This window comes from Pezoporus flaviventris, unplaced genomic scaffold, assembly GCF_033815535.1.
Source record: "Pezoporus flaviventris isolate CSIRO_AGI_PZ_B2104156 unplaced genomic scaffold, CSIRO_AGI_Pfla_v1 ptg000007l, whole genome shotgun sequence".
Lineage (NCBI taxonomy): Eukaryota > Metazoa > Chordata > Aves > Psittaciformes > Psittacidae > Pezoporus > Pezoporus flaviventris.
The window spans coordinates 32260137-32287250 of record NW_026892555.1 but is presented as its reverse complement, the minus strand read 5'-3'; the positions used below and the strand labels follow the sequence as shown (position 1 = coordinate 32287250).

At 38.7% G+C, this 27114-nt stretch overlaps 1 protein-coding gene across 5 annotated transcripts in view; it reads right to left on the bottom strand.

Annotated features, from left to right (window-relative positions):
- STAU2 (staufen double-stranded RNA binding protein 2) overlaps positions 1-27114 on the bottom strand; it is a 143873-nt gene that overhangs the window by 8970 nt on the left and 107789 nt on the right. Inside the window, exon 13 of one of the 5 annotated variants that reach the window (XM_061448281.1) lies at positions 19475-19507. The exons of the other annotated variants lie outside the window; for them this stretch is intronic. Coding sequence (XP_061304265.1) covers positions 19490-19507 — 18 coding nt within the window. The 3' untranslated portion in view covers positions 19475-19489. Of the gene's footprint in view, positions 1-19474; positions 19508-27114 lie in introns of those variants that run through there. 5 annotated transcript variants of the gene reach the window in all.

The following is a 27114-nucleotide window of genomic DNA, read 5'->3' as shown; positions in this document are numbered from 1 at the left end:
TTTGGCCCCAGTATCAGCAGTAAAATCCTAACCAAGCCTCTTTTGTCAGATATTTTCAGCATCTTTTCAGGATATATTCTTCAATTCTGGTCTTAAAAATCTGGAAGTTCTTTTAAAGAAAATTTATTTCTAAACTCAAAACTTCTTTCTCTTTTTCAATTGTTACAATTGAAAGAACAAAGACAAAAAGAATCATGCATCATCACAGCTTACTTATGAACATGAAGAAAAACATTTTTAAATTCAATTTCCAAGTGTTTACACTATGTTTATATACACATATATACATCAGATTTTCACCAGACAGCATTTAATCTTAAATTAATCTTGTTTCTAATTTTACATCCTCAGACAAAAGCTGCTTAAACATTGACTTTCAGAAGGAGGTACACATCTACATAGTATAGGTTCTTTCAATAATTAGAGATTTCCAAATGAGATAATTTAGATGGCAAATTATTGCATGGGTAAGTAGAGGTTTAAGTCACACAATTGTGACAACACGCAAGCATGGCTGAGAAGCTGCAGCCAAACATTATAGGAGAATTTAAGAAACGTGGCTTTAGACCTAAAACTGAAAACAGGAGAATGTATATCCTCAGGCAAAATCCTACACCAGCATGGAAGAAAGGCCGTGAATCACTGTCTCTTTCATCACTGATGGCTGGAAAGTATCCTTGTCAGCTGTGTTCTCAGAACAATATAGGGTTTTTAATTATTTATTTATACGCATTTCTACACATCACTGCCATAGATTTGCAAGTCCATTGTCATTAACCATATTGCAGAAGACTTTGACCTCTGGATTTTTAATAAATGGATTGAGGTTCTTGGCTATGTAAGAGTTCATGTTGACTTTAAAAATATGCTGCAATAGACAATCCTCTCCATCTGTCTGACCTCCACAGTTCCATTCTGTTTTTAAAATCACTACTACAGCCATCACTTTATAGCTAGCAGTACATAAATGAGTTGAAGACAATATCATTCCCCACCAGGGAATGGACTCTGACCAATATTAGCAGTGTAGATGTAGCCAGAACTCTTTTAATAAAACGTATGAGCTCTAGATTGAGTTGTATTTAAATAAGATACAAGCATTTTTTCTTCTAATTGGTTTTCTTAGGTAACTGCTCATGTAGAGTGGTTCAAAAAATTGTTATGAATTCTCAAAGATCCACACCAAATTAGTATACAACAAAGTTCAAACTATCAAGTATTACACAATGCTTACCCCACATGACTACACTTCCACTTAGTGAACTGAACTTGTAAAACATGCTTACAAGTTTTGGGGCTTTTTTTGCAAATACCTTTTTCTCCATGAGGCAAAATGGCACTAAAGACCAGAGGTTGTTTTATTATTCCTAATTTTAAAGAGAAGGAAACTGAAGTGAAGAAGAGAGTGCATAAGCACATAAAGGGCTAGCCCAAGGTCAGGCAATAAAAGTAAGAGTCAGTTTTACTAGCCTGCATGCATTTTATCATAGCCCAAGATAGAGAGAGTCTAAAACAAAAAAAGCTAAGCACTTTATGTGACACAGTGGGGAAAAGACTCCCTTTTAGGAAAAGAGGACAGGTGAGAGCTTCTAACAAATTTGTTTTGCTGAAATACTCTAATGAGTATTTTTCTCCCCCAATATTTTACAAAAATGCTTTTTTTTTTTTTGTTACAGCTCAACATGTTTCTGTTTCTAACGACCCTACACTTTGCTTTAGACATGGAACTAATTTCTGAAATATCAGATTCCTTGGTTTTAGCAATTTTAAAATGAAAGAATGTTTGTTCTCTCATACCAAGACCAGTACCTTAGGTTTTAAGTGTGTATCAGTCTAAACATGACTAGAAACTTTGGTTTGAAGACAAAAAACGTAGAGTACACCTAATGTAAACGACTGTCCATTGGCTTCTTCAAGGAGCACATTATATAGCTGGAACAATGGGGAAGCTTAAGGCTGTAGATTCCTTCATAACAACATCTGTAATGAAGCCCATGCACTAAATTGTATTGTATCTGCTCCCGTGTAACTCTACTCCTGTGGCCTGTCTATCGGCATTCAGAGGAGGATACTTCCACCCTCAGAGCCCTAAAACCAATCCCCCCTCTTCATTCACCAAGTCTCATTTTACAAGCATGCATGTACGTCCAACAAAGTTCCAAATCTAGATTGACAGCTAAAAGCATTATATCTAGCATATATGGTATGTAATTAGTAATTTGAGTGTTTCCAAAAGGCAAAAGTTTTGATTCTGATCTCAGGGTATTTTTACACTGCATTAACTGGTATTTTTCTCCTAATTGAAGTTGATTTAAGTGAGATCAGAGTCAGGCCCAAGAACTACAGGCTGAACTTCTCATCTGAAGTAGTTTGTAATGTAAGTTTGCCCTTGCTAACTGTTGATGGCTTGTCCTCATCCTATTTTAACCTACAACCATCAGCTCCTTTAATGGAAGTGTCTATAAAGATCTTCTCTAAAATATGCTTTTCCAGCACACTTAATGTCTTTTAATGTCTTTCCAATTAAATCCAGATGTGAAAAGCTTAAGGAACAGTTCTCAGGACTGAAAAAGATGACATAAATCTTGCAGCTGACAGAGATCCCACTGAGCTCAGTTGGGGAAACTCACAGAGGACTTCTTGTGGGCCAGAAAAGCTGCTGGGTATAAAGACAGATGTGTATACTCCTATTAAAAAAAATTAAATAAAAACTGACTCCTACAATGAGGTATCCACAGCTATCTGGGACATTACTAACTTAATTCCTCAATGTGCTGAGCACATCCTCTGTGGTACAGATTTCCCTCATCTTTTTGGGAAGTTTATCAGAGTTGAAGGGGGTCACATCTGTTCAGGAAAGAGCCCTTCACCTTTCAGGATTGCATCTTTTAAACCAGTGCAGGGGCTGATTCTGGAAAACACTGTCTGTCTTGGTCTCATGCTGCTATCAACAGGCAGATAATGTACTCAGCAAAGCGAGGCACTGAATTTCTGCCCTCTCTCCTTTGCCTCCTCTGTAATCAGGTTAGCAGATTCAATTGTGGTTTCATTACAGAAAAGTCCCCAAATGTGCTATTAATTATAAATTCTTACCAATCTGATGGGAAACTGGGCATTCCTAGTAGCTGACTACCACTGCTGGGCAAGTGCTGTTTGTGCAGCTGTCAATTTGGGGCTTATTTTGCTGTAATCACTTGTGTATTCTCAGGACTTTTTTATTTTTTATTTTAACAACAGGAGATCATCTTATTTTGCCCCTCCCATACTGTAAATGTGCGCTCAGCTCAAGCCACATCTTTCAGAGGGACAGAAAATAACCCACGCAGAGCTTGTATTAAAGGTCTCTAGAAAAAGTGCCCCGTGCACACAGCTTTAATACTTTCCTACCCTCCTGCTACTTACTCAATTTTTTTTCAAATTGGTGAATTTTCCAGACAGATCAATGACTTTCAAGAGCTAAATCCTTCTGAGACACCAGAAAGAAAAAAAGGGAACATGTTCCAAGACAGAAGAAAACCTCATTTCTAACTGAAGATTAAGATTGAGTCCATGTTCATCAGTGACAGGGACTTCAGTAGAGACAGTCTGGATAGTATTACTTAATTGCATTGCATTTTTCTAATTCCCAGAGACAGGTTTTAGCACAGTTTGGTGTCATGAGTTTCTGTATGGAAACATGAAACTAGGTACCTGAATTAAAGGATGATCTTACATCATCCAGTACAATAAGTGATCAAATAGGGGATCTGGACAATAGTGCAGATGTAACACTGAAAGTGGTAGGCTCTTAAACATGCACACGAGCTCCTGAAGATAAAATTCCTCCGGTTCTCAATTTTCCACAATGGCCAGCACTTTTCAAATTATTACTCCTGCAGGGCTGAAGGCTGCATCTGACTCCCACCAAAATCAGTGCTTCATGACCATCACTCAGGAGACACGAGGAATGCCCTTCCCTTGGAATGAGCCGCTGCCTCCATGAGGATCCCACTCTTGGCTAGCTCAGGGAATGAGCTCAAATCTCCTGTGCTTTGCTGCCAGGGACCACCAGGCCAGCTCTGATTTATAGCTTTTTCTTTGCAGTTTTATGATACAAGAATGTTCACTTGTAATTACAACAGCATTTTGTTGGCTCCCTGCCTTCACTTGGGTATTCACAACACCATATCCTTCATTCCAGCCTTTTTATGTCAAGGCCCCAAATTTGAGAAGAGAAGTACATCAGAAGTATTATGAAGATGCTGCAGATCTTGCTACTCCTCAAAGAGGGGACGTGTTCATATTTGCTGGGGGGACATGTGACCAGCTGGGTAGGGCACTGAACTAGGAATCAGGAATACAGCTAATCAAAATTCTTTCTCAGAAAAACACAAAATCAGCAAACAAATCTTTTTATGAGAATATGTCAGTTTTGAGGAAAGGTTTTCTAGGTCCAGGATAGGTTCTCCAGTCAAAATATCACAGACTGGGCTTGACTATGTTTGGCATGGCACATTTGTGTACTTGCTGGTTTTACAGTGTGAAAAAAAATTCAAGAGGTTAGACTAGCTCATTTCAAAGTGAATGAAAATACTTGAACATGATGGGGCTTTGTGGGATAAAAAATCTGTTTCATTCAGAAGACAGTGACTCTGCCACTAATCTGCTATGTGACCTTGGAGAACCATTTAGCTCATCATTTTCCAGGCGTATATTTAGCTAATATGATATTATCAGGCAGTATATTTCCATCATTTCTGGTGTAAATTAGATTTTCTAACTTTTTGTGGAAGTAGTATACTTCTTCAGAGGAAATTCCAGGTATTTTAGATACCATTTAACAGTTAACTGCCAAACAATTTCCAAGTCTTTTAGACACAGAATAGTTCTGTGCTAGCTTAATTTATAGAGCCATATATGTCCCATTTAAAGTGGCTGTGATTAAGAAGAAACAATAAGCTTAGATTTTTCTACTAAATGAGAAAAGTTTAAAGCCAATAAAGTATCTAGGATTTTAGCTGGAGATTAAATAAAGGGCACATTTGTTCCTGGTCACTGAATTTTTAACCTGGATCTGTTGCTCCTGCTGTTAATCTTCTATACATTCTTTATTAGCTTATAGCATCCAGCAACCCCAGCTCTGAGTGTTTGGAATTAGAGTTGAACTGCAAGATAACATTACTTTTTGGGGAGAGCTAGTGTATGGCAGCTGCCACATATTCTGACAGGAGGTGGCAGCCAAAGAAGTTGATTTTTTAAGAGGACTTCTTCCACAGACCTATTATAATTTTAGATTGGATGTATAAATTCCAACTTACAGTTGGGATCTGAGGATACTGACAATACCTGAGAAACCTGGAAGATGCTGCTGAATCTGGTGGATAAAATGCAAGCTGTACTTTGCCTAGTCCCTTAGTACAGTAAAGACATTGAGCCTTATGCTTGGACTCAGCTTCTTATCTCAGGTATGAGAATACCCTCCAAGTGCCCCAAAATTAGCCTTTATTATGCAACAAGAAGAAAAAAATCCTGGTTTTCTAGCAAAAAATGGAAGCTATATTATCTCTGTCCCCCCATTCCTTTCCATGTTTCTACGCATATTGTTAATAAAATATATTTTTCAAATAGAGTATTTTAACCTGCCTTTCTGTAATACAGGAGCTGTATCGTGACCTCATTGTTTCTCCTTTTACCTCAAAATCCTGTGAGAGTATTTTGGTATTTCCTAAAGGTGAAATAAAAAACTAATCTGCTTTCAGTGACTCATCGCTCTAGTGATTGAGTTAAACGACAGCATTGCAGAAAACTCTTGTAATGCGTATTTTTTTCCCCTGCCTAGTCCAGTGCTGCTATTTCACATACAATTTCAACCATTTCTTTAGCAAATGCATCTTGAGGTGAAGGATTAGCCTTCACCTAAAATCAGTAGCAGTTACCTTCCTGTTAATTTTGTTAAGTGGCAGATATACTTTTTATTGGACAATTTTATATTTTATATTTTATACTGCTTGCAGCTCCCCTTTTCAGTGGAAAGGCCAAATCTACCCCCAGATTCAGCTTCTACTGCCATTTGCTTGTTGATTTAAGTAGGAACTGGCTGTGCACACCTGGATTTGCTCTACAGCCATTAAATCCTACTTCTGGCTGCTCCTGCAACACAGGTAGAAAGATGAGTACTAACAATGTGGGATGGATCATGTACTTTCAGTCATCTCCATGAATGGTGTCATACAGGCTTCTGTGGTAAGAACAGGGTACACCGAGCAGTACGTAGCTCAAAAAGTGCTTCAAGAGAGACATTAACAAGCAGGAACCAGATTTCCTTAAGAACTCTGACTTCTTAAATTCAGGAACCTCTCCAACTGGCAGCTCAGCAATGCAGATGAGATACTCCTTGACTCTGATTAACTGAGCTCTGTAACTATGGACCTGCTTTTCCTCCATTTACAGTTACAGTCAAAAATATAGATATATGTCCAACAGCTTTACTGAACAGCTGGCTTTTAGTCTGGAAGATCTGCTCACAGCTATTTTATCATTTCATCCTAGCCTCTAATATTAAAATCCATTAACCACAGCTGTCAAAAAGAGCTTATTCAAAATCTTGCTAGTGACAAAATAACCTGTCAGGGTTAGACTCAATAAAGAATTCAGGTGCTTACGAATTAGGCACTGTAAAATAGAAAATAGCATATCCTTGGAATAAAATCAAAAAGGTCTAAAGTTAAGCGCTCAGTTTCTTTATTTGGTGTTAAGAGGAGAGCCAGGTTTCTCTGAAGAACAACCCAAGAAAGCTACATGCTGAGTATGCATCTACCTGTAGGTAATGAGGTACTCCAAGCCCAGAGGTGAACTCCTGCTCCCTTGAGTTCAGCTGCAAAGCCAGGATCACACGCAGAGGACATGGCAGCTTGGTCAGCTAGTGTCTGCAGATACACAGACCTCTCCCCAAGACAGCTGGCTCTTACAGCTCTTTGACAGGCCTGAGCAGAGCTCATTGTTTTCACTGAGAAGGTGAACACCAGTAAAGTGGATGGAGGTGAGATTCCCCTTTTTGTCAGTGACACGGGTGTGGAAACACTTGCCCAGCGTACAAGAGTTACAAATTTTACTTTTCTTAGCTTAAGGTCAACAAATCGCACATCCTACATCCCAGGTGACAGTCTAACCTTCAGGTCAGTGACAGGGAAGATTCAGATACTGCAGAAGACATAACATTCATGGGTGAAAGAAGAGTCCAAGGAAGAACCTGACTCCATAGGATAATCATAACTAGAGATACTGAGTTATCCCAAGGATCACCCCTATGCTCCCTAGATAATTTCTGTCCTTTATCTAATTGATACTTTAACATTAAATTCAGAATCACAGAATCATAGAAGAGTTAGGGTTGGAAAGGACATTAAGATCATCTAGTTCCAACCCCCCTGCCATGGGCAGGGACACCTCACACTAAACCATGTCACCCAAAAGTGATGTCACTTTTATGATGAAGTGATGAAAGCAGGAACTGCAATCCAGTACTCTGTTTTTTGGTGGCTACTTCAGCTGGTAGGATGCAGTAATACTCCTCATGATTTCTCTGTGTAATCCTGAGTATATTAAGTTTTTGTTATACAGTGGCTCTGGTTATCTGAAAAGGTAGATAAATAGCTGTACTTGCATTTAGACAGTCTCCTGTGACAGGACATTACAAATACCTTAAGGCTGTGGAAGGAACAGAGTCTGACTTCATGTTTCCTGAGTAGGTCTATGTTACTGTGTAAAACACAGAAACCACTAGCAACTGCTCCAACCACAGCTAAGAATAAATCCTTCAGGATGTTGTTATAGCTAATATTTTTCCATATGAGGCATGGTAATCAATATACATTTCTATCTTAATAAAAGATTTTATTAAGAAAAATAATAATAATCCTTAACTACTCAAGCTCTCTTTATGCAAATGATTCCAATAAGCCTGCTCATGTATGCAAACCCTATGTGAGGGCTTCCAGGATCATGCTACAAACAATTTTACTCTGCCATTATAGAGTAAAATTGAGTTTCTTAGAATCAACACACTCACAATAAAAGCAGAAATACTTAAATGGCAGTAGAGACTAAAAGATTATGCCCAGTCTGTTATCTCTAAGTATTTAATACTTTTAGCTGCCACATAAACAATACAATCATAGCATAAAGGAAATACTAGCTTTTTAAGGCTGCTACAAGAAGCAGAGAAAATACATTCATAAGCATGAGTATTATACAGTAATATGCTTCAAGTACAAATAAGATCTAACAGAAACCATGCTTGAGATAACTGTCATGCTATCAAGTTACAATAAAGAAAAGGAGAGGAGATCAGACTTATTCTTTCCTTCACAATGAAATCAGTATAAACAAATCATATAATGTTTGGACAGCAAACTCCTGAAACAAAGAAACCTAGAAAATCTCTTAAAACCACCCACAGACTCCGCATGCTGGTCTGTGATTATACAACTGGAGAAGATCATCCAAACTGCGATGTAAACCAACGTCAGTCTGCAAAGGATAGTACTACAATGGTTCTAACAAAAAATAAAGCAAGTCCCTGGAACAGCCATCAGTAATGGAATACTTTCATGTTTATCTAACCATTTTCCCTATAAATGAGGAATACTTTTTTAAAAAACTGAGAAAAAGAAGACAACTTAATCCCCATATTGAGGATAGTAACTTTCTTGTGTGTCTTTACTAAACTGCAACACACATCCAGCTAAACAAAAATGACCCTGGCACCAACAAAAAAAGAGGCTTTCTAAGTCACCCCAGTGCCTATTGCATTTTGACATGCTCCTCTATGAAACCCATTTTGTTCTCGTTCTTTTATACATGGGAATATTCACCCTCATTTTTGGCAAGATAGCTGCAAACAACATATCCCTTTCTCCTGTGGACTACACTCAAAAAGAGAAGATCAAATGCTGAAAACCTTTCAGTTTTGTCAGGAAAATACAGTGTTTCTGTAGACCACATATCTACCTCAGAACTGAAGTTTTTCTCCTTGCCTGGCAGCCAAAAGCAAATCATTTTAGATCTGAAAAAAATGAAGTAAAATAAAGTGCCTGTCTAGAAGAGATGTGAAAGAGCATGGTCAGTTCTCTGTCTATAGATATCACCTTGGTAGAATAAAGCTCTGTGTACTTCTTAGGTGAAGCTTCATGAGACACAAAGCAGTGGACTAACCCAGTTGCCCTGAAGGTGGAGTCTATGATCTACTAATTTTTGGTCTGTTTCTACTCAATTTATGATTCTAAATGGCTGAAAAATACTTTACTCAAATAAGAAGTTAATGACACGATACAAGCATGCTCCCTATTGCCAGTGCTGTGACAAGCAGTGGCGTTTCTTTCTTTCTAGCTATAGAGGAATTTGATCATTTGAACATGTATTTAGTAAGAAACTCACTTCATTAAAATCAACCACACCTGCAAATTCATTAATAATTTATATTTCTCTAACATTAATCTCATTTGCGTATTTAAGCCACAATTGACTGAACTGTAACTTGTTATCAAAAATGGGTATTAATCATAGAAAAGAAAACAAAAGAAGCACTAGTGAACTGACAAAGCTGGTTAGTTTACTCCAGTAAGGGTGCAATAATTAACAATACAGTGAATGAATATCAATCATTCAAATGCAGTAAAAAAACCCTCTCTATATAAGCAAAAGAAATGAAGAATGGTAGCTGACAAAAACTCAACAATCTTGGAGAAAAAATCTAATCACTATTACACTTACCAGACTGTGTGAAAGAACACTTTATTAAGAAGATGGCCCCATAAAATTGTACTAAAATGAATAAACTGTCATTCCTAAGAAAATATCTTCTTCAGCGTTCACACAAAGTTTGTTCCCTCATTAGCCATATATACTACTTATATTTCTATATTGCCAAAGTTTGATCTTTTCTAGGTCTTATTTATAGTATTGTGCCTGGCTAAAGCTGGGCTGCCAACATCAGTGTTACCAGCAGCTGAACACTAAGTTAATAATGCAGTTTACATGAACGGTACTTTTCAGGAAACATAATAAAAAAGGTTTCTAGCTGCTCTTTGTGATCACTGGCTCTCCTGTGTTTTAACTGTTGCCATGGTTTCATGAAAGCTGGTCATATATGAAAAGCTGAAGTAAAGTAATTTTACCTAATATTTTGATATGATTTTAAACATGCAATTTCAACTTTTAACTGAATATAAATTATTATGAATCCTAAAAGAAAAACAGAAAAAAAAATTTAAAATTGCATGTTCAAAATGTAATTCCCACTCATCACTGGGGTAGGGGTAGGAAGGAGTTTTTAATAAATGGTTCAGAATTGTGCTCTGGTATTTTTGTATCGCAGTTACAAGTTCACAATATACATATACACTACATATTCTAATAAACAGCATGCTTACTTTGCTAATAATTTCTAAAAAGAGCAAACCCCTCCTTATAACAGCTGAAATGGCCCAGATGTCACAAAAGCAGAATGCCTTTGCTATGCCAGGGAGGGGCAAGCCTTCCCTTCATGCAGGCACGTGGACGTCTGAGCCAGCACCAGCCCTTCACAAGCACATCGTGCCCAATGGGGTTTGGCAATGGGAGAGGGCAGGAGCACGTGCAGAACTGGTTCAGTGGAATTAAAGGTGGAATTAATTTATTTGTTGATGTACAGATTGCAAAGGAGTTTCAGACATGGTTTGCTGAGCAGAAAACAGCAGCTCCAGCCCCACGCCTCAGTCTCCTTGTAGCACCACAGTTCAACTGCCCAGTTTCTCTGATTTGTCAACAGAATCAAGCACTAGCCTTGAGAAATTGACTCCATAAAGAATATGATGTGTACATGCCAATTAACAACTTACCAAGTAGTCAGAGTTGATTGTTTCTGTTGAACAGCAAAGTTTGGCAGGCAGAAGAGCTGCTGGCACTGTTTGGCTTGTGGGAAGATAACATTTTTTATTGTTGTCTCTGCAACAGCTCTTAATACACTGTTAGACTGTTAGACTAAAAAGAGCAAGCTATAAAAAGCACTGATTTCTCCTGGAAAATACAAAACTTCTTCCTTGTAAAGCACTGTGGAAGATCCCACCTGGCAGTGCTAGAAACTCCAGCCCTCTACTTTCCCAGCGAAGTGACAGCACAGAGCTCCTCAGTTCCTCACAACATTATTACTCTCTGTCCTTCATTCATGTTTCTCACCAGCTCCCCTCAGCAGTGAAAAATCAGTCATCACATCCATTTCCTTGTTGAGTTGTTTCAATCTGAGGTTGCATTGGCTAACAGGGTGGATGCTGTCTCTGGGCACCAAAGAGCTAAGCATGAGGTCTAATCAAAATGGAAGAAACAGGTTTTTGCCTCTAACATCCCATAACAAAAAAAAAAAGGGTAACCAAAGGGTGAGGTGATGTTTGAGATCAGACAGAAATTGATCTATGATCTTCATCATGCAAATGAAGGACTCAGTCATGCAGTTTTCTCTTTGGAGAATGCTACCAGGTAGAAGTAACTTGACAGCTGTGCTCTCATAATAGCCAGTTTGGATTCCTGTACTCTTTTCAGTCCTGTGCATTGTTTTATTACTTTGTATTTAGATGGCAAAAACTCCATGACCTGCACTACACATCATTAAATCTACTAAATCTACCAACACACCTGTATCTCCTAAATCTGCCAACACAGAAGCTTACTCAGCCAGTGGAATTATTTGATGTGATCACTCACTACAAAGTGGGTTGAAAGCACAAACTTCTCTCAAGCCCACCACTGCAGAAACAACTGTAGCATTTTACTGAAGTGGGCAGGACCCAAGTGAGTAAAGGCAATTTGCAGCTCACTTGAAAAATAAGTTATTTTTGAACAAAGTTCCTTTGTTCAGTTTTAACACATTTCTTGACTTGTATTACCCACTTCTTCCTTTCCCATTCCCAAGGAAGTTTCCATTAATCATCCCTCTAATGGAAACACTTGTGTCTGATCACTGAGGAGTGGACACAGGCATAGATTTGGGCATGCACTGAATAAGAAGCCCAAGGGAAGCCTAGCTGAAAAGTTTGGGAAAGCAAGGATGCCTTTTTAAAATAAACTTTGTAGAGGTCAGCAGGACAGCAAGGGGTCAGCACCAGGCAGCCATTGGGTGGATGGCACAGGAGAAAGACAACAACACTTGTCATTAATTATATCTGTTGGAATGCTACACATTTCCCCCCCCAAGTGGTAGTACTCCAGACATCCAAGCACAATCTCTCCCACGTCCTACTCGACCCCAGGCAGGGCACATGCCAAGAAGCTTTCATACACGAGAAGCCAAGAAGTAGCTCATACAAGTGGAGGTTAAAGAATTTAAATTGTCCCTCCACTTTGAAACATTTTCTCGCTAGTTTAAAGCCATCATCTCACAATTGTCATTTCTACCAGAGAAATACATATTCTCTTTGAGCTAAATATGGCTAGATTTCTGTGCCCAGCCTCAAGCTAACAGAACTCTGTCTTTGGAGTGGAATAACTACTGGGAACTGTGTTGAATGGAACAAGAACTCCACTCCTAAAATTAATCCTGCATGATTCTAATACCACATACCACTTACCTGGGTCTAGACGTATCCTTCTCCTATAAATATTTATATTCAAAATGTCTGCAAATGTCAGACTGCATCACTACAGAGAATGCTCTTGCATAACCTTGAACTATTCCTATTTCATAACCAGTTTCATAACCAGTAGTATCTTTTATTTTAGTAAAATCCCCAATAAATTGTTAATTGGAGAAGAAATGGCAGGCTAGTAATTCATGGATGGATTCATTCTCACTTAACCCTGAACTTGCCAAAGATGTAGTCAAAATTAATTGTCTATTGTGAGCAGCCAGGAGACAGGTATCTTTGGAGCATAATTTGTCCTATCCTAAATAAATAGGGGAGAGAATTAAACCTCTGAAAATGCTTCTTTTTGTGCTTTCATTATAGAGCAACCCATAAAACTAACCCAATGTAAAAGTGTTGTAGGTGTCTGAAAGGTACAAAAAATGTTTTAGTGACTACATAGTTTATAAGGAAACTTTGGAATTCCAACATAGTAGTTATAATGCATAGTAGTTGCAAATCATGGAACAATATTATCTGGCCATGTTGTGAAAATTTCTGCCCATTTCTGCACAGTTACCTGAGATGTCTTAAAATCAGCTTCTGGCATTCTTTAGTGTATATGGAACAAAACAGCAGAATCAGCTGGACAGGAGGAGAGTGGGGTGTCCCCTGTACACTGCAGAACCCTGTCTTGCACTAATGGAACTAGACAAAACTTAGCAAAATTGATCTGGATATACTAAGCCCTGCTAATGGGTTCTGAATATTAAGTGGGAAAGAAAATAAAAACCTAGGCTGGGGTCACTGAAATACACTTCACTACTCTGTGGTTTAAGGAGAAATTCCCCTATGATGCAGGGAAACCCCCTACCCTAAATCCATCTCTTTTAGATTGCAGTAGTAAATAATGTATCTTTTTGTGGAAAACAAGTAGATCTGTAGAAAGACAGAATTCCACCAGTAGATAAAACAACAGACCGTGGCTGTGTTTTCATTTTTATGATGCATCCAACAGGGAATATTCAAACCGAGTGTTAATGTCTGCCAGTTCGAGATCCAAGATGGGCTTTGAACTTAGAGCTTCAGAGCCCAAGTTAAATCACCAAATTTTTTTGAGAGCTATTATTTAACTTCTCTTTAGTTTTCAAGCTTTCATACAGTCGTAAAACGTGGGCAAAAATATGCTCACTCTATAAACAGAAAAATACTGTGGAAGGAAACATATGCTGTGGTAAGACACAGTATCCACAGGAAAGTATTAATCATTTTATTACTGAAAAAAAGGGAAAGCTACCCAATGCTGAAAAAGTAGTAGCAGTGTAAAAGTAACTTGTTAGGTGGATAAAGAACTCCAGAGTCTCCCCATGATGTTTGTCACTCAGAGGTCTGTTCTTCCATCCCAGCCTTGAACAAAAGAGCTATGAATGGAGACCAAGTTACACGTAAGAATTTTAAAAGCAACCCTTCCTGCCTTCCCCTCAGAAAACTACAGCAAACAAGAACAGTAATGAGCCTGGCTGTGTTGATTTAAACCATTTGCAAAATTGCAGTTCTCAGTTGTGCTTGTATTAACCAGAGACCGGATACTAGGCTTCCTCTCTTATTTTGAGAAATCCATCATAGCTAGAAATTGCTTCTACAGGAGATGGAGAGAAAGACTTAAAACGCAAGAATCCATTATTCAAAACTGCAATCAGAAGTGAAAAAAAGACCTCACCATATCATTAGATTCAAAAAGAATTACCCAGAATTTGTCAGCTTTCATCTGAGACCTCATTATGAAAGCAAGTTGGTACCATACCTGGGTACACTTTTTTCAGTTTAGCTGCTCTCCTTCTCTGGTGATGTGCATTTTCCTGGTCTGTGCTACTTGGACCAGCAATAAATGTTACAGGTTAGTGATATTTCTGTTCCATAATTATAAACCACATATATTCATCAATTCATAAGCCAGAAGGGAATCTGAGTTGGTGTAGTCTGTCCTCCCTTATGTCCTATTATAATAATGCTGTCCCTGTGTGCTGACCAAAGAAATCCTATCCTGCTCCACAAAGTGTTAAAGACATCTAGGAGTCACTTTCCATGAATAAACATTTTTCTGCTTAGAACTTATTCTTTGTCGTCTGAATTTGCATCCCTTCAAAATTTTGCTATTGGTTCTTATTATGTCCTGCTCAGATAGACTAAAGAGTCCCTTAGGCAACAACAATTTTTATTTTGTAAATACTTCGACAGACTCAAGTCAGCTCCCAGTTTTTTTCATTAAGACATTACACCAAACGAGCTTTCAAGTCTCCCAACGGAAGGGATTTTTCCCCACTTCCTCCAGAAAATACTTTTGTGGCTGTTTTCTGAATTTACCTCAGTGTTTCCATATCCCTTTAAAAATGCTGTTATCAGGACTAGATGAATTTTTCCAGCATCAGCTTGACCAATGCCATATACAAGGATACACCTTCTAACTCATAAATACTATTACCTGTGACATTCATGGTCAAGTAGTCCTATGGGAACTGTTATGCAGATGCCCATCTTATATGACCCCTGATCAGTTACTTACTTCTTGGCTAAAATTCTTTGTTCCATCAGTATGGCTTTGATCCCTTGCTCCTTGATGAATAATCGTGCAGTTAGCTGTGTCAGGATGTACTTTGTTGAATCAGCTGGGCTTACTATATTGTATTCTACAATTTACCACCATGGAACGCTCTGCTGGCCTTTATGCTATCAGCAAACATTACTAAGAGATGATTTTATGCTTACTTCCAGAGCTTTGAGGAACATACTGCATATAACCCAAAGCTGAAAACTGAAACTGTGTTTTATATATGCAAATAAAGTGTTTATTTCTGTATAGTGTAGAGAAAGAGCAATAGAGTTTATCATATACTGGAACAGATTTCTCAGGATAACTCAGGAAATGCTGAATATATAATAAAAATAAAAGAGCAGGTCACATTTTTTGTCCTAGTCTGAAGTTTCCTGTAAACCAATGATAGGCTTGAAATGGAAATATATATATATATATATATATATATGTGCCAAGAAGACACTGCGGGTCAAGCTATATGATTTCTGTGCAGATTAGGTACATGAACCCTCATTTTTGAGTCTAGTACATGGCATGCTCAAAATCAATGGCCACCTCACACTTTGCAGATAGGCTTAAGGATACATTTGAGATCAAAGCCTTGAACTGTGTGTATTAACAGAGTTAATAAAGAAGAAAAGAAACAAAAAAAGCGATACCTAACTTTTTGTTACGATGTGAGAATAACGTTGAATATTGCCAGCAATATAAACTATCAAACATGAAGCCTGGAGCTTTCAGTACTATGCACCTTCTTAATGCAGAATACCCTATTCTGCTGAACTGAAATGTTTGAAGGCATCCAAAGAGCTCTTGCTTACTTGTGGTGGGTTGGCTCTGGGCGTCAGCTAAGCCCCCATCCATCTCCCTGCTCATTTTCCCCCCCGGCCCCAGAAAGATGGGGGAGAGAACTGGAATGGCAAAAATGAGAAAACTCATGGGTTGATAAAGTCAGTTTAATAAGTGAAGCAAAAAGAGGTAAATCCAAGCGATACAAAGGCACTCACCACTTCCCACCAGCAGACCAATGCTCAGTCACTCTGCAAGTGATGGCTACCTTGGAAAAACTCTTACCCCTCCCTCCCCCCCCTTCTCCCCCATGCTTTATTGCTGAACATAATGTTATATGGCATGGAATATCTCCTTGGCCAGTTAGGGTCAGCTGCCTCAGCTGTGTCCCCTGACAACCTCCTGCCCACCACAGCCTGTTTGCCCTGGGGTAGAGTGAGAAACAGAAAACACCTTGATCGTGTGCTTGCGCTATTCATCAGTGACTTAAAGAGTGGTGTGTTATCAACACTGATTTTGTCACAAATCTAAATTGTAGCATCATACAGGCTGCTATGAAGTAAATTAGTCCATCCCAGACAGATACAGTATACTACTGGGCAACAACAGAGTGGTACTGAATTCAGTGGGTACTGAATTCAGATTATGAAAGCAGGTGGTCAGAATATTATCATCAGCTCTATTCTAGCCTAAAAGTGGGTGTTTACCTCATTTGGCTATACAATATATAGAATTTTAAACAGCTGTATATCCTGAAGTCAACAGCCTGAAACTGTAGATTGTTATAACTGAGCTATGAACGCCCACCTCCTCTAAACAATACTGTGTTTCTTTCAAGAATATACAATAAATCTGTATAAGAATTGGTAGGACTCTTTCTATGCAAGACAAACAAAGGCTTTCTTAAAACATGAGCTATGCTTCACTGAACTTGTACTGCGTTTTTTAAAAAAGTTTTTTAGATTAAACCAATTTGTCTTTATTGCTTTTCAGTCTTAAACTTCATGGTCTGCTTGCTTCAGTATTTGAAAATCAATTATTTCAAAGTATTAATGTTATGAAGAGTTAGTTGGACAGATTACCCTAAAAAAGATTATTCTAAACATTCAAACTGCTTGAAATTATTTAGTGTGGACTTACTTAGATGTAAAAACAATGACTGTCTTTACATCTTACCCTTTTATTAGCTTACCAGCTCATTTTTATTCTCAAAACTCATGTACTTAAATACTACTCACTGTAGAGGAGCAGCCTGCACTGTCTCAGTGACAGGATATTAAATACCCTGCACTCTGTTTCCATTTAGTGTAGAAAGAATCTAGGTCTGTTGCATCCAGAAATGGAATTAAGTTATCAGAGAATATTGATTTCAACCTTGAGAAATGCTGTGGCTTTGTTGAAAAGTTTAATTGTGAAATAGAGTTAAAATAAAACTGAGGCAGAATGTCACCTATTAATTTCAAATGGAGTATTAGCAATACAAGACAAAATTAAGTTCTGAAAATTCAGGTTTCTGCATCATCCTTATTCAACTGTGATGTTATTACTGGCCAAAACCACTTGGGTTTGTTCCCATAGCTTAGCTAAAAGTTTATTTGTTGATATATGATCCCATAAAAACTATTCTCTGAGTCGGGATGGGAAAACAGCTTAGACATCCAGCCCTTCTTCTGGAAAGGTTTTCTAAAGGCTCCATTGCTTTGGTCAGACTTTTGTGTCTGGGCTCATAATCTGGGAAGAGCAAAGCCATGAATCCCCCAAAGTTATTATTTTATATAAAGTGACCTGTTCTCAGGCTGTTATTCCAGCCAGGGAGGCCGGCAAGAGAGATTAGGGTTATACCTACCTACAGTATAATAGGCTCTTACCACTAAGCTCCTGGAGGCTGAAACACTGTGGATTTTCCATGTATCTTAATATCCAGTTTAAGAAGAAAAAAGGATCAGGTAATCCATGAATTTAAGTGATACTGGGATCCCATTACAAGCAGAAACCTTTGGACCTTTCAAAGTTTTACATTCCATTGCCTGAAGCATTTCCTTGAATAATTTCTTGCTGAGTTCAGCATGCTGAACAGTGGGATCTGAAGTTTGGAAGAGGAAGATTTGGACACACTGGAGTTCCTTGAGATGTGAACATCATGCAGGAGAACAGTCATGGTCCACAGACTTTCAGTGCTCTTCAGGGCCAGACCCAGCATATTTCATTCACCTCAGTGATGACTCCCAGGGTGTGCGTCAGAGCAGTTCCTGAGGTACATACACTGAGCACCGCAGGAGCAGGTACCCTTTGCCTGCTCCAGCGATCTTGCTGCAATGCCTCCTGCAACCCATGCACTTGGATTATGTCTGGGGAAAAGTCAGGCTGGAGAGAAGTCAGCAAGGAGGCCTTCTGGGCACCTGCTTCTTGTCCCTGCCTGAGGCTGGGAGATAGCCAGAGTATATAGCAGCCTCAGGAGCTTGGAAGCTCAGAAGTGATTTTTGAAATAGTGAGCCCAAATATTTTTGGCGGTAGTTATATCAAATGGATCAGAAAACTGGAACAAGTAGGTGATAGAGCATCTTATTAAACTAACAATAAGACTGAAAACTACATTATTCTGAATTTTGCTCTTTTCTAGACCTGAGAAACAGGATATCCTGAATCCAAGGTTTTCACACACAAAAAAACCCACCAAGTCACATTACAGGTATTCAGGCAAAGGAGCTCTGTCTTATGACAAATCATATTCAATTCTCATTATTATTTGTCAGTCTCAAAATGAGTGTCCATCCTCAGTGAGAAATTTTAAATTCTTTGGTAAGTTTGAAGGAAGTACACAGGATGGATTTGAAAAGTCGTGTTGTGTTCTTCCATTTAATATTAAATATGTTTTCTTTTCTGTTTGTCTGGGGGGTTTTCCCTGAGGACAGAAGCACCACATCTTTACGTTCTCTTGAAATATTTTTTCTCACTAGTTCTGATGAAACTTCACTACTTCTGATGAAGAAGGAAGTGGAGATGCCAATGTTTGATGCTGATTCGGAGGTACACAGCAAGAGTTGTAAAAACGGCTGCCTAAAAGGGATTATGTGTTCCTTGAGCTGTTATACGTTTAAGGAGATATGAATAAATTTTCAAATTCCAAAATGATTAAAAAGATAGAAATACTCCCACAAAAAAAAAAAAAAAAAAAAAAAAAAGAACCGAAAAGAACGTTGGTGAAATGGAACCTATTCATGCCAAATATTGACAACACATTTTATATGAATAGGATGTCAGATGTCCTGGAGTTATTTATACAACTAGTCTACAAACAAGAACTGGCAGTACTAGAAAAAAAATGGGTTTCATCTGCTTATTTTTCAGTTCCAGAACATTTACAAACCTGTAGCAAAGAATAATCCACAGACTGTTGTGTTCAGTAGATTATACAACAAAGAATCAGAAGACTGGTTTGTTCTGCTATAATTTAAGGCTGATTAAGTCATGGTAGGGACTGTACAGATCATACATGATGTGCAGTCATCTTTGACCTCATCCTCTAGACCCTAGTTCAAAGAGTGGAAAACATCTGAAATGAGACCAACTTTTCATAGCTTTCTTAGTCAGATACGGGCTATAGCATAGGCATGATGGTCACTTTTCATGGAAGCTAGTTTCATTGTCACTATTCTCAATCATTTCTTTGAAATACATATAACAGCTTCATATCACTATTTATTTTTTATGTGTAAATTATTATCTCTCTCTTCCTTCTAAAGGTTCAGACAGAAGGAAAAGATGGACACTTCTCTAGTCCTTGGCATTTATCAGAGGATTTTTTAATCAACAAAGAGTCACAGTGGCTGAAAATCTGAATGTAACAATTCAGGAATTACTGAACTACTGAAGTACAGTGCAGTTCAGTTTCACTAGAACCCTAAGCTTTATCGCATTTTTCTCTTTAGAAGCAAATCTGCCTTAGGCAACCTATTTTTGACAGACTAGAGTACATCCTCCATAAACCTAAATTCATATGATAAGCTCTTATTCATAAATCCAATTTTATCCTTATTTTGGAGGGAAAAACTAAAGATAAGGATCAGTTTCTACACTTGCCCTTAGCTGCTTCAGAAGAAGGAATTCAAGCTGACAAAGCTTCTTTATTTCTACTTATTATTCTAATTACTTATCCACAGTTTGGATCATGATTGCTTCTATTTATACTGGGAGCCTACACACAGCACTATTTCTGCATGACTGCTTGTCAAACAAACACCTCAAACAATGATAAACAGCTCCCTTTCATAATCAGAAATTCAGAATTTTTCCGAGGAAACAAGCGAAACATATTTTTAAGATAGAAGGTGGCTGACCTGCAAATTGGAGATGTATACCTCAAATTTATTAATAGAGACAACTTGAAGTAAATCAAAGTCCTAAAATAAAAAATTAGGGCTCACAGTGCATAAAGTAAACTTTCAGTAATAAAGCATATTTACACATGTGAAATATTTAAAGTTCTTAACATGTAACATGTTATGCAGTATGCAGCTATACTTTGTAGGCATACTTTAAATGTACTTCAAATGATCCTGTTCTAACTAAAAGGCTACCCACGATTAGCATTAAATGAATGGGGTTTTTAACTAGGGAGAACAACAAAAGCTCTGCCTCTGATTTGAACGGTCATAAGAAAGAATGAGCGTGAAATACCAGCTTTCATTTACAAACAAACCGATATTTTAAGTCTGGTTCTAAAGTCTTTACACATAGTACATTTAGGGAAACAAAACCTGCTCATCGTTGTATGATAGGAAATGATGCAGTTAAGTTGAAGTGACAGTCAAGTTTCCATTTGAAAATCAGGGCGGCTAATGGGAAGCATTGACACAAACTACTTTTAGCCTCTGTGTAAGAACCTGACGTGCCAGTGATGTGCCCAACAGGTCTGACTCGCAGGCTGCTCTGCATGACAAACTTCCTCCATGTGCTACAGAGCAAAGTAGCACTAAGGAATTACTTGAGAGGAAGTTTGTCAACCTATACAAATTTGGGCAGAAAGAAAGGGACAGACAATTTTAAGAGAGTAGTACTTGATTTCCTTCCAAGGAGCTAACATAATGCAGTCCACTTGTTAAGAGCCTGCTGTGACGAGGTGTTGAAAGTACCCTAGTTCAATGGGCTGCAGTCAGCGTGGGATGCTGAGCAAATTTCAAGTTGCACCCTGAATCATGCAAGCATCCAATATGCTCACAACAGTTCTAGCACTCATCCTGAAGGTTTGCACATAACCCACGGCCACACAAAAAGAAGGTTAGAGCATATGGCAAGATTTTAAAGTGCTCTGAAAGACATTGGAGAACTTTACATGCAGCAACAAAATATTACATGTCCAAATGCTTCAAAGCTGTTCACAAGTATCACTATCATGCTGTGGGACTGATCCTGCTGTCACTCTCATTTCAGCAACCCCCTGCTTAGAATCTGAGAGTATATTGGCTCCGCAACTCTTCATGCAATGACATGTACTGAAGAATACCAGCAGAGACAACATGGAACTGTTATTTGAAGATGCTGATGTAAGCGTAACTCCTTGAGATGCTAACAAAAGTATATGTATACAATTACAATATTTTGCAGGTTCAGATCTGTTCTGTCGTCTACCCAGTGTGTCTGCTCTAGCCTAACAGTTTCAGTAAGGTGAGCATGCTTCCAAACAGGTGATGTGATACCTGAGAAATTCCCCTCTTGTCCCCAGCCCCTTCCTCCACCATTCATCTTGTGTGAACAACCAGCCCGGAATACGCTATCTAATCTTAGAAGCTCCTTTTAGGACTAACTTATTGCCAGTTTTGGTCAGACAGCTGCTTTATCTTACCCTGTACTCAGGGCTCAGATTTTCACCCACTTTGACTGACACCAAGAAGCAAATTGCATTACCCTGTTAATCTTTTGAGATTGTCACAAGGATCCACAGTGTGGCATGTTGGCAGTATGGTTTAACTCAGACCATCTGCTTCAAAAGTGAATGTCCTTCACACTTTAGATAAAGAAAAGCCTTTGCTAAACCTATACTACAGCAGTGGTTATTAAGGTAAATTTTTTTTGTGCCAGAATCTGCTTAAGCAGTTCTTCTCCCCTCTTCTCCACTCCCCTGTCACCATTACAGCCCTTGTGGATGCTTCATTGATTATGCTGCTGCAACTATCTATCAGGATGTATCAGTGACTGGCCTACAATTAACTTGCCAGGAAAAATGAAGTTATATTTAATGCTAGTCAGTTTTCATACCTATCTCATTCATCCTACAGGCCTGAAGAGATGCATCAAGACAAGGGGTGGCATGGCAGACGTACACGTTAGTGTCACCACTAACAGATTATCTGTGCAACCATGGCAAATGAACTACACTAGAAACACGATTCACTGGGAAAGTTAATTCAGTTATACAGGCTGACTCATAACAGGAACAACAGGTTGATTGTGGAATACTGCAATTATGCTGTTCTCTAGAGAATACCTACACTAGATTGTCAGGACAACTAGACTGATCTAACACTGTGCCACTTCTAAAATTAGCTGTCCAATCTATCCCCTTCCATGCCAGGAACACGCTCCTGCCTCCAGTCTTCCACCACCATGTGCATCTGCTGGTGCCCAAGGGGAGTCATAAATCTATTCCCATGTTTTCACAGGGTTCATTTCTCTGAACTGAGTCCCTGCAGGGGCAGGTGATGGTGCAAAGGAGCCAGCGACCATAAAGTTGGGAATAAGGTGGCAGAAAAGGGATAAGAGCACCTCTTTTGGCAGCAGGTAGCAATTAAGTTGATTTAGTTTTAGTGTCAAAGTACATAACGACTGATGACATACAAAGAAGTACTTACTACCTGTCTGTCAGTCAATCCCCCAGTGAGCATAAAAGGGTAGGAAGGTTCATTCTCCTGACTTAATGTGGTGGCATGTGTTAGAACTGGGCAAAGAAAGTGAATTAAGTTCTGCTGAGCTGAGAGTTTTGGGAGGAGAAGAGCCATGGCTCATTAGCTCCACTAGGCATAGGGGAGGGGAAGGTGGCTTTTCACCTAAGGGCTTAGGTAAACACGAGAATTTTACAGGAAAGTGCTTGAAGAAGTCAAGCGTGAGAGGAAACTGACTGAAGTTTGCATTTAGCTGCCTCTTTAATTAACAATGGGGATACATTCTGTGGAAATTACACATATTAGAGTGATTCTCTTTAGTCTCTATCCTGTGTAGTTCGTAAATTTTTATCGCCTTTTATCAATTCCTTGGTAAACAGTTTCTGAAATGCAACTCCTCTCAGTTGATGGTTCAACAATACAGAGACTTTGGTAGTACCAACTACAGGGGAAGAAGGGCTGATTCAGCATCCCTCCTAGCCTGAGATTTTCCACTTCTCATAAAAGCCTATGACAGATTAAAGAAGCAGGGCTGTAGAGATGAAGAAAGTCTGGTAATAAAATAGTGTGAGCTTAGAAACATGCTCTCTACTCTGAATACCTAGGTCTAGTGGAAGGTGTCCCTGCCCATGGCAGGGGGCTGGAACTAGATGATCTTTAAGGTCCCTTCCAACACAAACCATTTTACCATTCTATGATGATTCTACCATTCTATGAATATAGACACAGGAACAACAACAACAGCAATGAATTAGAGTAAATTGAGGGGGAAAAAAGATTTTATCCCCTCAGATTATTTCTCTCTCTCACCTTGCCCACATCACAGCCTCATCTGTGGGTGTGCTCTGCTCTTCCTACTAAGGATGCAGCACTGTTCAGGCAACAGCATAAGATTCCCACTGAGAGAGGATACAGCTGTCTGACTCTATAGGTGGTCATCTGGGAGAGGAAAGACATGGATTTCATTTTCCACTCTTAAATTTGTTGTCTATTTTAATCTAAAATTTAATTTTCTAAACATATGAACACTTTTAGGTAATTTTAAGGTACAACCATAATCTGTATTTGGAATTAAGCTACCATTATGATAGGATCCTGATTTTGTAGCCTGCATGTATGTTTACGAATACAGTGACCACCCCAGTTAGCAGCCTACAGCACTGCTCAAAGTGGACTTGAAGCTAAGTGCTTCTTCACTGGTGACATGTTTTCTCCTAAACAAGATCTGCTAAGCCAGTTTTCTTTTTACTTTTTCTAATAAAAGATCTGGGGCTAAACTACTGCTATTATAAATGAGATGAAACCATGACTTCTCTGTTGTGGAATCCAGCCCTTCAAAGTTTAGGCGGCAACTCCAGGTTGTTTTCTTACTCAGTATTGCTTATTCACCTGTTACCAGCCCCACAATGTTTTCATTCAACAGAGAAAAATTTGCTTGATTCCTACCTCTCAACAAACAGAAATTAACTGGCTTGCTTGCAACCATGCATGAAGACATTAGAACCAGCTGCTGTATATCTACAGCAGGCCTCAAGTTAAGATTAAAGCAGTGTACAGTACCAAGTAAATTGACCTATCCAGCAGTTTTCTCTGGGAAGAATACTGAACAGAACTGTAATATACCTCTTCTAATTTTCTTGTGTCAGCACTAAAGGTAGATACTATTAGGTATTTGCTTCACATCATTTACAAGGGAAAAAAAGTTTTCATGGGAAAGTGTAGCAAGGAGCTGAAGTGGTAAAAGACTGGTGAAATGCAGGTTGTGAGAAGGAATCTGGGGCAGAAATAAGAGCATTAAACCCCTTCCTTTAGCATTTGCTTTCTCCAAGACTACACTGCACTCTAATGCTCATGCTTAAAAAGCAGTTCAGAACAGGCTCCTGCTTCACTTGCATTACCTTACCCCGGGAGAGGGCTGTCATGGGGTACAAAAGCCCCCATGTCCCACCAAGGCCCTCACCCACCACCCTGAGGCTGGGTTTCCTCCAGCAGTCAGTCCCTGCTCCAGCACTGCCAGCAGAGATTACTAATTATGGCAGCGTGGGTCTGTAGCGCTGACACCTGCCTCCCCAGACCTAAACGTGGAGCTTCCTTCACAGGGGCCTCCTAGAGACATCACATTTGAAGAGCTGTCAATCACCCATGCCCTGGGCCAGATTCCTGTAGGTCACCTGCAAGTGAAATATTTCCCCTTACTAATCCCCAGTAGCCACCAAGGGCTCTCTTTAACAACGTGAGATGTCACTATGTCAAACAAAAATGGTACTAATTTCTGCTGCTGAGGTGAAAGTTAAATTCTGTTTCCTAATAATTATTTATATCAAAAAAGAAGACTGAATCAGTGACCTGTCCTCTGCCTTTAGTTTTCTTAGAGCCCTCTGTTCTTCGGGACAGCAATAGCCATGGGAATCATGGCTCTCTAAGGCCTGGCAGCTCCACAGCCCTGCAAATGTGCTGTCTCACTTTGCCTGCGGTTATACTCTAGTGCACAAAGAGCAGCAAGAAAGCTGAGCATTGAACAGCCAAAGGAACCAGGGACCAAAGGACATTCCATCTCCCGGCTTTGGAGGAGTGATAATGGGACAGGCAAAATCTACCTGCAAAACATGGTCTGGAGATGGCATCATCAGTAGGGACTTCTTAGCTAATACTGAAGGTAGAAACCCAATCAAAGCATGAGCTTGGAAGTGTGTTACCGTTTAGGTATTCATAGTCCAGCTGATATGTCAAACCATATACTTGCTCCCTCTGCCAATAAAATTATAAGGATATAGATACTTGGGATTACATATAAGAGAGAAATCTTAATGAATTCAATATGGCACCTTTATGTGCTTATTTTATATGACTACTCAAATACATATATTTTAAAAACATAAATGTATTCCTTCTGTGGGGAGACAAAAATATGGCTATTGGCTCTCTTGAAAAAAACAGCTTATGTAGCAATTTTTAGCTAGAGTTGGTTTAAAAATGAACTATGCACAAAGAAAAAATACATCTTTTTCTAAAGAAAGACTTTCAAAGAACCTTATGAAGATTAGCAATGCATTGAAGCCAAATATTTCACAAAAAGAACTTGGAAACAAAATACTGGTATTCTTTCTTGGATTACTCTCAGAGGCTTCCGACTATAATAGTATGCAGTACTTGTGTGATATGGACAATTGCCTTGGGACTGAGAAATCAGTTCTGCAAAGCAGTAAAAATGTTGAAGATCAGCACTTTGCAGGATACTGCCAATATTCTTTCTGGGACCAGTTACTTGCTGAGACACCCAAACTGACTTAGTGTTAGTGATGCATTTCAAATGCTAAACATGCCCTGCAGATCTGAATACTACTTTAGTAAATGATTTTTCCCTCAAGCATTGACAGATAAATCCCTTTAAGTCCCTCCTGCAACAGACCAGTGTTTATAAGCATACAAAAATTCTTCAAGAAAAACTGTGGATTAACTTTAAAGGGGAAGGTATATGCACCATGCAAAAGTGATTTTTACTGGAGGCAGTTAAATCTATTGACTGGGAATGAATTAATTTTATAGAGAAAATATTTAGGAAAAAAAAACAAGGTAGATATTGGTGGCTTAAGAAGATCTAATGGTAAATAAAGGATCTATTTCATAAAGCATGTATGAAATAGATGCATGTATGTCATTTTACAATGTCTTGGATTGTTTAATTATTCAGAACAACTTCAGCACCAGTTTTTCCTAGTCAGCTGCAATAAGTCTGAAGCAAGCTAATACTTGAAGATTTGGTCCAAATGAGCAACCAGATTCCAAAAACTTTATGGTGAAGATTTAGGAGAGGATTAGCATGAATAGCTGTGTCAGTGCTGGTTGACTTTCAAATAGCTGCCCATGGCTTGATTTTTCAGAAAATATTTGCTCAGTTCTGAAAAATCAGTTTCTCTGATGACTTTTTAAAAACTGAATCATCTGCAATCACAGGTCATTTGAAAATCTGTTTTCCTCCTAATGTTTTCTGGTAACTACACTTTTTACAGTTCTAACTAACAATAGTGAAACAGCAGAGAGAGAGTTTCTAAAAGTGAATCTTGTCAGCAACTAAACCATTGGTATGCCACATAAATAGCTTCACTCTTGGCATGCTAAATTTTCATGCTCTGATAAGATTTTTGGCATGATACTTTAATTATTCTTGCAAAGAACACAACTGAATCGTGAAGCACTCGGTTATCTTGGTGTCGTTCCCAATCAAAGGCAATATGATTATATGCAAAACATCACTATTGCTATTACAATGTAAATAAGGCAG